Source organism: Eulemur rufifrons, chromosome 3 (assembly GCF_041146395.1).
Source record: "Eulemur rufifrons isolate Redbay chromosome 3, OSU_ERuf_1, whole genome shotgun sequence".
Classification (NCBI taxonomy): domain Eukaryota; kingdom Metazoa; phylum Chordata; class Mammalia; order Primates; family Lemuridae; genus Eulemur; species Eulemur rufifrons.
The window spans coordinates 76,174,898-76,188,447 of NC_090985.1; the positions used below are offsets into that span (position 1 = coordinate 76,174,898).

The 13,550-nt window shown below is 44.0% G+C and overlaps 1 protein-coding gene across 4 annotated transcripts in view; it reads left to right on the plus strand.

Moving 5' to 3' along the window:
• Positions 1 to 10,552: 10,552 nt before the first annotated feature.
• The window catches only part of TPD52 (tumor protein D52), a 40,140-nt gene continuing 37,142 nt past the window's right edge, over positions 10,553 to 13,550 (plus strand). For all 4 annotated transcript variants that reach the window (XM_069465507.1, XM_069465511.1, XM_069465508.1 and 1 more), the window contains exon 1: positions 10,553 to 10,712. In XM_069465507.1, the coding sequence (XP_069321608.1) occupies positions 10,574 to 10,712 (139 nt within the window). In that variant the 5' untranslated portion in view covers positions 10,553 to 10,573. The remainder of the gene's footprint in view (positions 10,713 to 13,550) is intronic.

The following is a 13,550-nucleotide window of genomic DNA, read 5'->3' on the forward strand; positions in this document are numbered from 1 at the left end:
TTAAGGAGAAGTGTTTCATATGAGCCTCCAGTTGCCAGGAATAGCTGTGTAAGCATTGTGAATGTTTTTCCAAATTAAAATTTCCTCTGCCAGTTCATTATTCCTTCTAGGGCTCTGACAGTCGGTTGTGTTTATGCACCCCTACAGAGCTCTCTTTAAACTCAGTCAGCAAATTGGAAACATTTAGCTTGGACTAGACCTCTTTATCTTCCAATAATCTTGCCATAGAGACCACTGTACTCTCAAATACATTGTTAATACTTTTAGCCAGAATGTCCTGCTTTCATTTTCTTGTTACTGAGCCATTATTCCAGACTCTGTTCATTATTATTATAATTCCAGACTCTAAATAATTATCCTATTGAAAAGGCCAGACTGATGTATGCCCTGTCGTGACATAGCCCGTTTTGTCCTGTCTGAATTTGTTTGCTTTGTTTACTATTAGGATAGCAGGAAATCAAAAACAAAACACCAACAAATCAAAACCCATTTGGCTACGAAATTTGTCTCTTATTTAAAAAAAAAAAAGTATATGTTTTTTTCTTTTTTTAATTGCTTTTTAAAATTTTTATAGATTTAGGGGTACATGTGATTTTTGGTTACATGGATGAATTGTACAGAGGTGATGTCTGTGTTTTTAGTGTTCCCATCACCGGAATAATGTACACTGCACCCACAAAAATATATATTTAGAAAGTGCAAAGGCCATGTAGAATAAGTATTTAGAGTTTACTCAAGCTTTCATCTGTGGCAGACTTAGCAGCTGTTATCTAAAGCCGGACTTTCAGCATCAGAAATCACCTGGTGCTTGTCCTGAAAGGCAGCGTCTTGGGCCCACTGCACACCTTCTAAATCACAACCTGCAGTTTAATAGGCTTCCCAGGTGGGTCGTGTCTATTTTAAAGTTTGAGAAGCAGTGGTTGGAGATCTGTTACCTGAGCCTGTAATCATGGGAACTACCAATCGTGTGAGGAGTGACCATAAAATTTTAACTCAAAGTCTATTTATACAATGAAAAATCTGTATATTGCAGTTCATTATGTAGGTACATGGCAAATATCAAGCTATCTATTATTTTCTGCTGTGCTAATGAAATCTCTATAGTCTGAGAACGGGAGTGGCAGGAACACATCCTGAGGTGATGGAATTGAAAATAGTAAGATGTTTTTGTATATTTTGGAATCCAGTCTCTGACTCCTTATGATAGAGAATCAAGGTATTCTTGAGACTTCTCAACGGGTTCTGACTTTCCCAGTTCGAGGCTCAACCAGATAATGTATTTGGAGATAGGTTGAGGGAGGGAATGAAGTCTCATTATGTGTCACTCTTGCTCTTTAATATTTAAAAAAAATTATTAAAGAAAAAAGAAGCCTGTGGCCTGGCTACTGACATTAACTCACTTTCTATTATTTTGAGAGGGCAGAAGAACATTCTGCTGAGGATATTGGGGGTTCCTACCAAGTGAGAATCTCTTTGCAAGTCATGGGTTAAGTCAATGGATTTGTACTTTTTAAGAACTCGTTTATCACCTAAAGAATGTTTGCATTTATAAAATAATTAAATTATTAAAAGTAATTTGTGTGTGTCTGCTAGTTTGTGCATTTTTATTCTGGAGAGGGGGCTCCACAGAGCAGTGGTCCCCAACCTTTTTGGCACCAGGGACCAGTTTCATGGAAGACAATTTTTCCACACACTGGGGGTTGGGAGGTGAAATGGGATGGGGTTGGTGATGGGAGGGGTGGGGAGGGAGGGGTTTGAGGATAATTCAAGCGCATTACATTTATTGTACAAACCTCTCTGCTAATGATAATCTGTATTTGCAGCTGCTCCCCAGTGCTGGCATCACCACGTCAGATCATCAGGCATTAGATTCTCATAAGGAGCACACATCCTAGATCCCTGGCATGCGCAGCTTACAGTAGGGTTCATGCTCCTATGAGAATCTAATGCTACCGCTGATCGGGCAGGAGGCGGAGCTTATGCAGTGATGAGAGTGATGGGGAGCGGCTGTAAATACAGATGAAGCTTCGCTGGTTTGCTGGCCTCTCACCTCCTGCTGTGCGGCCCAGTTCTTAACAGGCTATGGGGACTTGTACTAGTCCTCGAGCTGGGGGTTGGTTGGGGACTGCAGCCACAGAGGATAGGTTTTCTTATAATACTGTGCCACAATAGACTTTCCCTTTGGGGTGGAAAATAAAGAGGGAAGGAATGACATTCCCATAGGGAGTATTTCCTAAATTTATAACACAGTTTCTAATCTGAAGGCTGACATATATTTTTAAAAGAAAGCTGGAATGATTTAATGGCGCTTTTATTCAGTGTAGAGATGGAAGCCCATCCTGAGCAGGGACCTGGTCGCTGAGCCTTCTCGTGCACCTGCTTCATCCCCAGCTGGTCCCCACTGTGCCCCCTCCTACATTGCCTCCTTGCACTCTTCCAACACACACACACACACACACCCACACACACCTTTTTTTTTTTTTTTTTCTTTCTTTTACTTGTTTCTACCCTTTCTTTCCCACTGGCCTCCACTTCCCCTTAGCTGACTCATGTCATCACTCTTACTAAAGCTTCTCTGCCAGATCAGCAGGGCACCAAGTCCGGTGGCTTCGTTTTAAGTCTCTCGCATTTGCTCTTGTTCACTTCCTCTCCTCCCTTTATGCCTATACTTGAGGTTTTCTTCCAAGTGTTGTGCTTCTTGAGAGCACTGGAGCCAGAATGCCAGGGTTGGAATCCCAGCTTCACCACTACTAGCTCTGTGCCTGGGGCAAGTTACTTAACCACTGTGTGCCTCAGTTCTCCAACTCCACCACTTACTAGCTGTGTGTGCCTGGGGCAAGTTACTTAGCCACTGTGTGCCTCAGTTTTGTCATCTGTAAAATGGGGTAGTGCAAACACCTACCTCATAGGGTTGGTGTGAAGTGCATAGAAGAACGTCTGGCACATAGGGTTCCTTAGGGATGAGTCATAATTATTATTGGTAGTAAAGGGCATTTCCTGCCCTTTGGCCTGCTTCCTACTTGCATGTGTTCACTCCCTTCCTCTCCCCTTCCCTCATGGGCTCTCTCTTCTCTTTGGGCTTTTCCTTGACAGTCTCTGGATTTCTCACATTTGTATTTTTGCCCCTAACTTTTTTCTGAGCTCCAGAGTTTAATTTCTAATCATCGGGGTAGCCATTTGCATATAGAAGTCTCCTGAGCACTGCAAGCCAAACCTGCCAAAATGGAACTCACTCTCTTACCACCTAAAGTCTCCTCTTTCTTCCTGAATCACACTCTTTTGTTGCCATCTTAATTAATGCTATCATGGTCTTTCACGACTCCTGCTGGGGAATCAGTTTGCTCTCCCAGTTATCTGGCTGGTCTCCAGCAGCTGTTGCTCTCCCTCCATGGCATCTTTGCCTTGCTGTTCCTGCTGTCCTCCCTGACCCATGCCCTTTGTATTAGTCGGCCTGGGCTGCCATCACCATACCACAGACGGGGTAACTTAAACAACACAAATTTGTTTTCTCACATTCTGAGGCTGAAAGTCCAAGGTGCTGGCAGGGTAGGTAGGCTCCTGGTGAGGGCCCAGTCCTGGTCTGCAGACCCTCACCTTCTCACTGAGCCCTGACATGGCCTTTTCTCTGGGTACTTGGGCACATCCCTGATGTCTCTTCTTCTTGTAAGGACACCAGCCCTATCAGATTAGGGCCTCACCCTTATGACCTCACTTAACCTTAGTTACCGCCTTCCAGGACCTATCTCCAAATATAGTCACTTTGGGGTTAGGGCCTCAGCACATGAATTTGGGGGACACAGTTCAGTGCCTAACACCGTAGGTGCTGCTGCTGGATACGTTTGCTGATTTCCCATCTGCCCCCTGCAACCCAGCCTCACGCAGAGGTGAGAATGATCCTCCCAAAGCACAGCTCCGACACCCCCTTCCCCCTCCTAACGACCTGAGCTGGCCCCCCGCTGCTCAGGTGCTGTGTGGCGAGAGCTGCCGCTGTGCGACTTCAGGGCACTGTCCTTCGTTTCTCAGTCCCTGATGTTTGTTCATCTGAGAATTGGAGAGAACGTTACAACCCCATGTTGTAAGGATTAAATAAATGCTAATGAATGTTATTTTATTGTGATGAAAACCAAGTTCTTACTCTCTAGCCTGCCATTCAAAGTCCTCTATCACCTTCTTACTCAGAGTGGGGTCCATGTGGTCCTGGGACCAGCGTCCTGCCATCGCCTGGAGCTCATCAGCTGTGCAGACCTGGTTGTAGTGAGATCCTCAGGGGTTTGTGTGGGGAGTGGCTCAGCACCTGATTCTAAGTACTGTAGTCACTCGCCTTGCAGGCACCTACCTGGCTTCAAATTCCAGCTCCTTCACTTGCTAGCTTTGTGTCTGAAGAGATGTTTACATAAACTGTCTATGCCTCATTTCCCCTCTGAAAAATGGGGATAAACAGTGTTTGCCTCACAGAGGTTTTGAGGATTGAGAAATTATGTAAATAAGGGAGCGTCTACCCATGTGATTGTAAATGGAATTTCACATTTAAAACTGAGTCCCTTTTCTTGAGTTGAGGTTTGTTTACTGTGGCACAGCCAGGGGGCAAGGAAGGTGGTATTCACCCCCCTGGCCGCCTTCCCACCCTCTCATCCTGACTGGGGAACAGGGTCCGCCCTGGTCTTCCTCTGGGAAGTTGGGACTGAAGGAGGTGACGGGGAGACTTCACTGTGGAGGGTGAATCTGCCGCAGCCGCATGGAAGGTGGAGAGCATCCTCTCCGCTCTCAGACAGCCGGGAACTGGGATGTGCCTGTGTGTCTACGCCGAGACCGATCTCAGTCCTGCTCCCTCCGCCCCGGCCCTTCAGGGCTGCAGAGGAGTTCTTCTCCATCATCTTTTAAAAGCCTTTTCAAATTTACAGAAAGATTGCAAGAGTAAGAATAGGATAAAGAACACCTGCATTCTCTACTCAGATTCACTCCCTGTTAACATTTTACCCCATCTGTTCTATCATTCTGTGTGTGTGTATTTTCTGAACTATTTGACAGTAAGTTGCATACCTCATGGCCCTTGGCCCTAAAAATTTCAGTTTGTATTTCCTAAGAAGAGGGAGATTCCCTTATATAACTACAGCATAGTTGTCAATTTCAGTAAATTTGAAATTGATATAAAACTTAAATCTATGGTCAGATTCCAATTTTTTCAACAGACTCAGCAATGCCCCTTTTAGAATTTTGTCCCCCCTCTTTAGTAAGGACCCAATCTAGGATCAGGTATGGTCTTAAATTGTTGTATCTTTTTAGTGTTCTTTAACATGGATCATTTTCACAGCCTTTCTTTGTCTTTTATGGCATTGATGTTTTTTTTTTTTTTTTTTTTTTTTTTTGTTGAGACAGAGTCTCACTTTGTTGCCCAGGCTAGAGTGAGTGCCGTGGCGTCAGCCTAGCTCACAGCAACCTCAGACTCCTCGGCTTAAGCGATCCTACTGCCTCAGCCTCCCGAGTAGCTGGGACTACAGGCATGCGCCACCATGCCCGGCTAATTTTTTCTATATAGATTTTTAGTTGTCCATATAATGTCTTTCTATTTTTAGTAGAGACGGGGTCTCGCTCTTGCTCAGGCTGGTCTCGAACTCCTGACCTCGAGCGATCCACCCGCCTCGGCCTCCCAGAGTGCTAGGATTACAGGCGTGAGCCACCGCGCCCGGCCGGCATTGATGTTTTTGATGAATGTAGCTCCCTTCCCCTTTTAAAAACAGAACCTTTCCTCTCTCAAGAAAGTAATATCGTAAAAAATTATACACAAAAAATAGAACTTTCCTCATTTTGGAGTTGTCTGGTGTTTCCTCGTGACTAGATTCAGGTTCTGCATTCCTGGCCCGAACACTACACAGGTATTCAGAGGACCGTATCTGCAGACACACGCCCATATGCCTCTCACTGGGTGGTGGCTATTTTGGTCACTCAGTCAAGGTGTTGTCCCTTTCTCCATCACACCGTTGCTATGTTTTCCCTTCTGTCAACTAGTTAATCCATGGGGAGGCACTTTAAGACCAGGTGAATATTGTGCTGTTCATCAAAATTTCCCCCTGGATTTCTCAACCATTGATTGTTCTTGCCTGAAAAGATCTTTATAAGGATGGTCAGGATGGCATTCTGCTGTAATTAAGAGTCTTCTTTCTCCTCCTTTATTTATTTGTCTAGTTACTGTTTGCATGGACTTCTGGATTCCTGTTTTTCTAATGGTTTATAATCCATTGCTGTCCCTAATTATGCCAGTAGTCTGATTGTTCTCTATTTGGCTAGTTGGAGCCTCTTTAAGCTGGCAGCTGTGTCATCCTGACGCATCCACATTACCTGAATACCTGTGTCTGCCTCTCCTGTTGGCAGCCACATCATCTCCCTTTGAGATGCCCTTTAGGGGACCTCAGAGTAAATTTTGAATGTTAAATAGCTTTTAAATCACACTATCCCATAAATGTCCTTCAGATTTGGGGAGGATTTACCTTAACATATTGCAATGATGTGTTAATAGGCAGACAGAAACTGAATTTCTTTATAGTCATTTGTATCTACTCCCGTTTCCATTAGTCCTCTTACTTCCCTGTAGTAAGGACGTCGCTGGCTGCACCCTCTGAGCTGCCCTTGGGCGCCCTCTGCTGACACTGCAGTGCCTGAGCTCTTTTCTGCGGTTGTAGGACATGGATTTCTCATTCTGCCCATTTTCTTTCTTTTCATTGGTTGCTTTCCTCTCTCTTCGATGATTACACAAATATGCATCATACATACAACCTGCTTTGTTTACTCAATGTATCAAGAACATCTTTTCATGTTAAAAATATGTATATTTACACCATTATGTTAATGTTTGCATATTTTTCTATTACGTGAATGTTCTTTTTAGCATTTAAATAACCCATTTTTAGTAGGGATGTGTTGCTTATTTTTTCTATTTCAGATAGCATCTAAAATGTACATATGCCATTCATTTGTAACTTCTTAAGTGGGACTTGATAAGTAGGTAGGAATTTAACAAGTAAAAATATAGGAAAAGGAGACTCTAGTTCAAGAAAATCATCCAGCCAAGTTTAGGATGTGTTCAAGAAACAGGAAAATCAAGTTTGGCTGAAACATGGTTGGGTTATAGTGGGAAATATGGTTAGAAAGTAGTACTTTGGGACTCTTTCTATTGAAATGATAGAGTCCCACTCCACCCATAAGTGAAACTGAACAGAAATGTGTTTGTTTAATAACTGGGAAGTCCAGGATGGCTGGGTGCAGGGCCTTGGTGCTACTGCCCCATCCTTGCCCGGTTTCTACTTCTGTCCTTTCCCAGTCTCAGCCCTGGTTCTCTTGCCTGTTGGCACAAGGAGGGAAGGAGCCCCCTGGCCCTTCCAAACCAGCATCCAACAGCTCAGGTTATAGGGAGAGTCACTTTCTTCCCTTAGTCATAGAGTAAACATCAGGGAAGGCTACAGACTGGTAGTCTTTGGGTCATACGACCACCCTAGGCCAGTCCTTGTGAGCAGGGGAGGGTATGTCTGCGTGGGCTGGATCTGAAGCACAGGCCCACGCTAAGGCCAGGGAAAGGTGGGAACTACGGTCCTCTCTCCCCCCAGAACTCCATGGAGCAAGTGAAGTAGACTCCCTCAAGGGAAAGAGCGCTGAACAGACAAGACAGGAGACGTCTGCCACACTGTCCCTTGGGCTGGGTCTCTCCTGGAGCCTTCCAGGTGGGTCTGACGTAGGGTGTGGTCAGTGACAACAGAGAAGAGGGAAGGGTGGCAGGCACCGGTGCAGGTTGGTGGATAGCTCGATGGTGCCTCCTGATAGAGGGGGAGTGCTTGGATGTTATTCCTTTGAGGTCAGGCCTGGAGGACTCAAGATAGCGAATTTAGAGGTAAGAACATCAATGAAGAAAACCGGTGAATTTGATCTCATGCATGTTGATTTTGAAATATTAATACTTTTGGAACAGCCATGTGGAAATGTCCGGCAGGACAGGAATAAAACTTACCAGGTTCTTCCTTGGGCCAACTAGCCCACAGCAGGAAATAAAAAGAGCTGCGCCCAATACAAAGGCTTCCCTCCTCGGTAGGATTTTTCAGTGGCCTGTTTCTGAGTCCGCCACTCTCTTTTAGCTTCTCTCTGCCTACAGGGCATCCTCAGCACGCCATTTCCAGAGTCATCTTAAGATAAAACTTTATTTTTATACTGTTTCTGCCTAGCTCAAAAACCTTCAGATTTTTTTTTTCCCCCCACATCATTACATAGAAAATTTTGTCACTCAAGGTCTTGAATGGTCTGGCCCCAATAACATTTCCATTTTTTATTTCCTTTCAACTTTGTATGTGACTCTTGAGTCAACTGAATTTTTGCCATTTCATCAGCCCATTCCAGCCTTTCCTGCCTCCGGTCGTCTGTTTTCACATTCGTCACAGGCCAGAGTGTCTTGACAGGGATCTGACCAGAGATACAGAGAACAAGCACCGGTTCAGAGAGCCAGGGTGTTGCAGCACAGTATTAAGATTACATTTAAAACCGGTAGAGTAAAAATTTTAGATAATTACTTAAATTCTAAATCCTCACATTTATAAATAAGGTCCGTAATGTCTCCATAAGCCATCACTGGTCTTTTCCATCCCACGCTGATTACAGGGACACCTTCGGGGCAGGCTCTGCAGTAGAGCGTGCAGCCTGCCTGGAGAAGAGGCGGGGAGGCCCAGATGGCTGGCATTCACGTTCTGTGTGTTGCCGCCGGGGCAGGAGGGGGCAGAAACCGGGGCTTCTGGAAGAGGGGACATTTCTGCCTGAGGCTTGACTGGCAAGCAGAAAAAGGTGGCACTGCAGGCGGAGGGGGTGGCCTGTATGTCAACACAGAAGGTCAGGGACTGGGCTCCAGCGATGTTGAGAACTGTGGAAGTGGCCGTGGCTTGCCCTGTGCCTGTGTCATTATTAGTTACCTTCTAATACCTGGGGCTCTAGGAGGAAGAACAAGTCAAGTCGCAGAGACACGCTTTTTCTACCAGTATTTAGTGACCAAATGCAGAGTGTATGGAGAGGGCCAGAGTCCCCTGAACCACACTCCAGTCCAGGGACGTGACTCGGATATCTTTCCTGTCACAACAGAGAGACTATGATTTCAAGAAACCAGACAATTCATTCTTTCAAATAATAAAAACTATTTATTTGATTTCTAAACATGGAATGAACATTTATAGTTGCCCAAATTTTGATACCTTTTAGGAGAAACGTACAGATCATTTTTTTGGTTGGTGTTAAATTTTTAAAAAACTTAAAAGACTTGCCATAGAGTACAACATGAGATTAACAAAAAAATTTTAAAAATCATCCAGGTGTGTATTCTGTATGTGAAAACAACTCATAACTTGAGGTGAATATAGACTATCTTGGTTCATGTATATTTTATGCACTAGACACACACTGATTTTTTTTTTCATGCTTTAAGTATATTAGGTTTTGTATTTGCTTCCAATTTCAGGAGAGTATCTCTGAGTTTTCTTTTTATGAGGTAGATTTGAAAAGGTAGAATACTGCCCTTTTTTGTCATGCAGTTTCAGACCACTGCCCACCTGAGGGTGGGTGGCTTTTATTTTTACCTCCTTAATATTAGAAGCAGCAGGAGATGTAAATGCTGTGGCTTGAGCTAAGGCCAGAGTCAGCATAGAAAGGTTCTGCTAAGAGACTGATGGTAAAGGAAATGAATTTGGTGACTTGGAAGTTTTGTTACGAGCCAACTGTGGCCCAGCCACTCTGCAGGGCAGCACACAGGTTTATTGCCACGGCCTTAGTTAAACAAAGAAGGTGCGGGAACACCTGGGAGTGTTACCTTCAAAGCTGGTTCTTCTCTTTTCAGTGCATGTAACTGAACCACCATCTTTTCCAAAAAAGAGAAAAAAGAAGTAATAGTCAGTCTGAAACTTTTGTGACACTCAGTGAGACTCCACTTTAGATAAAGCAATAATGGAAATATAGCTTTATTTTCGTCCCAAGTTATGCTTAGAAAGCTGATTGCGAAACCAGGAAGCTTGGCTTTCAGAATTCTGCGGTAATCCAGGATGGAAAAAACGTATCCCCCAGATGGCAGTGGCGGCAGATTACTGGCGGGTAATCCTTCCTTGTCCTAGAAGATTAAGTCTGCCCTGGTGTAGTTGTGGTCAGCTGACTGTTTTTTTTAAAAAATAAATTGTGGTTTCTTGTTGCAATTTTGCCAGCGCCTGACGTGGGCTTGGACTGTTTGTACATCGTTTGCAGAACGCGGCTCTCCTTTGTTTACTGAGGAAAGCGCCGCTCCCCTGCCCAGGTTGTTCATTGTTGACTGAAATTAACAACAGGTGGCGAACAGAGCCCCTCCTAAGGTTGCTCAGGATAAGTCATTTATTAAATAGGTCTGTTTGTCAGGCGGGCTCTCCCAAGGAAATGCCGTACCTGGGCCCGGAAGCCAGGGCCTCTAGCCCCTGGGTTGATTTCTTCGGCGAGGTTGCATCCTGCAAAGGGAATATGGCCAAAGCGGCGCTCAGCTGAGGAATCAGGGCAGGTGGTTAGAAAGCCATGCGTTCTGCGTTTGTCTGGAATGGATTGTGGAGAGATGGACTTATATGAGGACTACCAGTCCCCGTTTGATTTCGATACAGGAGTGAACAAAAGCTATCTCTACTTGTCTCCTAGTGGAAATTCATCTCCACCCGGATCGCCTGCTCTGCCAAAATTTGGTAACTACTAATTTTGTAAAGTGAAGCTTGCCTGTGATAAAATCTAGACATAGCTTGGGGTTTGCCTGGCTTTAAAATTGTTAAAGATGTACCAGGGTGTTGCTGGGTTGTTAACTAGCTAACAAAGCTGTTCTAGATTCAAAGCAGAGAGATAGATGGCTCATTAAATATTTAGAATACATGTATACTGGGAAGTTAGATTTTAAAGTTAGCACTATTTATATGATCATTAGAGTTCTCCCCTTGATATTACCAGCTCACTTTGAGTTTGTTGAACTGGTAAATAACAACAAAGGAGGAATCCGAAGGCCCTGGTTTCAGCCTGTAATTTATGAAGACTTTCCTGACTAAAGTATCTGAAGCACCGACTAAATCCAAAGTCCTGCTAATGGATGCCCTGGGTTTTGTTATGGCATACTGAGAGTAACTTACAGAAATTCCTAGGCAAGAGATTTTTTTTTTTTTTTTTTTTTTTTAGAAAAACTCACAATTGCTGCACCTGTGGAAGCAGTTGTTCCTTTGTATGTGCCAGTATGGGATTGTTCTGAAGGCCAGGAGCACTGTCAGGGGAGATCTTCATTTATCAGCCCCGGGCAGCACAAAGCTGGAGGCAGCCTTAGCCAACATCCAGGCGGGTTCTGTCATTTTACAGCCAACACTGGGAGAGGGCTAAATGTAACTTCCTCTATAATTTGCCAGAGAAGCAACCAGGTTTTCCCAGAAGTTAATGTTTTCCTTATTAATGAAGAATAGGTCACATTTTGTTCTTAAGCTTAAAAAATGGATCATTTAGAAAAATAGTGGCAAAGGCTACTGCATGAAACCTAGCTGTGTAGGTATTTTAGGTTTGTAGGTTTGCTGACAACAGAGAGTGTGCTAAAAGGAACATTCCTCTAACTCTTGGTTGCAACTGGTAACCACGTTTAGGGGTGCAGCTGGGATTTCCAGGAAGGAGAAAATGTTGATGATGACGGAGAGGGCCCAGGACTGGTCTCGTCAAGTTGGGGGCAGGTAGGCAGCTGCTAGATGTCTGTTGTGGGGAGCCGGATTGCCAGGAAGCTTTCTCCTGTGCTGACTTTACCATGTCTGTATGGTCCACCTTGGACCTCTGTAATAAGGTCCAGGGCTCCCCGCCTTGCCCAGCCGCTTTCTAACTTATGTATAAGGGCAGCACACAGTGGGGACGTTAGAACTCGGTAACACAGTAAAGCCTAAGTGACAAGGGGCCACGAAAACCTTCGAGAAGCCGGGGCTGCAGTTTCAGCACTTCAGGTAGACCTCGGCAGTCAGTGTGCAGGGGTTCGAGATTCCCAGGAAGACTGATGTTGCTCGTTTCTTTTAGTTCTCGTCTACTCTTCTTGTCTCTCTATTTCTTTCACTGCCTTTCACGTTCCCAGTTACCATCATGGGTGCCTTTGGATGTTTCTGTCAAAACCAAGGCCCGATTGTAGGGCTGGGTATGCCTCTAGGCAAATTTCAAATAATTATGTTCTCAATTCTTAGTAGCTGTCTGAAGGTCCTTAGAGTTACAGAATTTTAAAAAAATTATAAAAAAGCAAATGAATAACAGCAATTTAAAACAAACTCATGTACCCGTAAGTGCATAGATTTAGTAGTTTGCATTAGTTGAAAGAAAGGGAGCAGTCAAACAATAAACAGAACCACCGTAAACAGTCATCAGGTAAGAATGGGGTGATTATAAAATAGCAAAATAAGAGGGGGAACCCACAAGAGCGATTACCAGTCTCTGTGCCTGGGACTCATGGTGCGTAGGTGGAATGAATAATATGTCTTCCATGTGTTTGTACTCTTATTTCTATGTAGGAGCTCTTGGGACCAATACATTTTGAATCCATTAATAGTTCATGTGGCTTTTGACTGCCGTGTATTTTCTTGATCAGCAGGGAAGTAATGCAGACAAGAGGGACTGATGTGAAAAGGCATGGTATCAGAAAGGTTGGGAATGCCGATCTGAAAGGAATATATGCCTTGGTATTTATCCAAAATGCCATCATGGGGCAAATGAGAAAGTAATGAGATTTAGTCTACAGGCGGGATGTTCCTAAGAAGCAATCACAGAATGACGGCCAGAGGCTGTAGCAAAAAAAAGGCTGTTTATCAGGAGCCTTTAAACTCTCTGGGCACAACCAACCCATATTCAGAAATGCCTGATACCGCCTGACCCACAGTGCTAATAAACACAAATATCCATCAGTAACTGAAGCAAAATGTTAAGAACTAGAGCTTATCCTTACTATATGTGATGTACTCAGCTATTTTATATCATTTTATTCCATTTCTTCTTTTTAAAATGCTCATCTGGTACTGCTGAATGGATTTCCCAACCCATAGTTTGAAAACTCTGATTTATAGTAAGTTTCAGAATCTGGACTATAAGTTCCATTAAGGAATGTTAGTTTATCTTTTTTGTTCACTCACTGCTGTTTCCCCAAGCACCCAAAATAGTGCTTGACATTTATGGCTCAACAAGTGTTTGTTGAATGAATGAGTGAGTGAAACTGGTAAGGACTAGTTCATTCATTCACACTCCCATCCATTTTACAGATGTGAACACTGAGGTTGGGAAAAATGTGTGGTGTCTCCAGATCACAAAGTTTAGTTAGTCTAAACTTGGACTAGCACTTGTCTCTTAATTTTCAAGCTAATATGTGTGTGTGTGTTTGTGTGTTTGTTAGACCACAATGCCTTAAGCTCCCTGCTAATGGATGTTGTAGAACAGGTTAATCATTCAAGGCCTAACTTCTCCCTTGGTGTCAAGGGTTTTACTGTGGGGGTGGTTTGGTGTTTCCTCATGTGCCACGGAGACCCGCACATTCC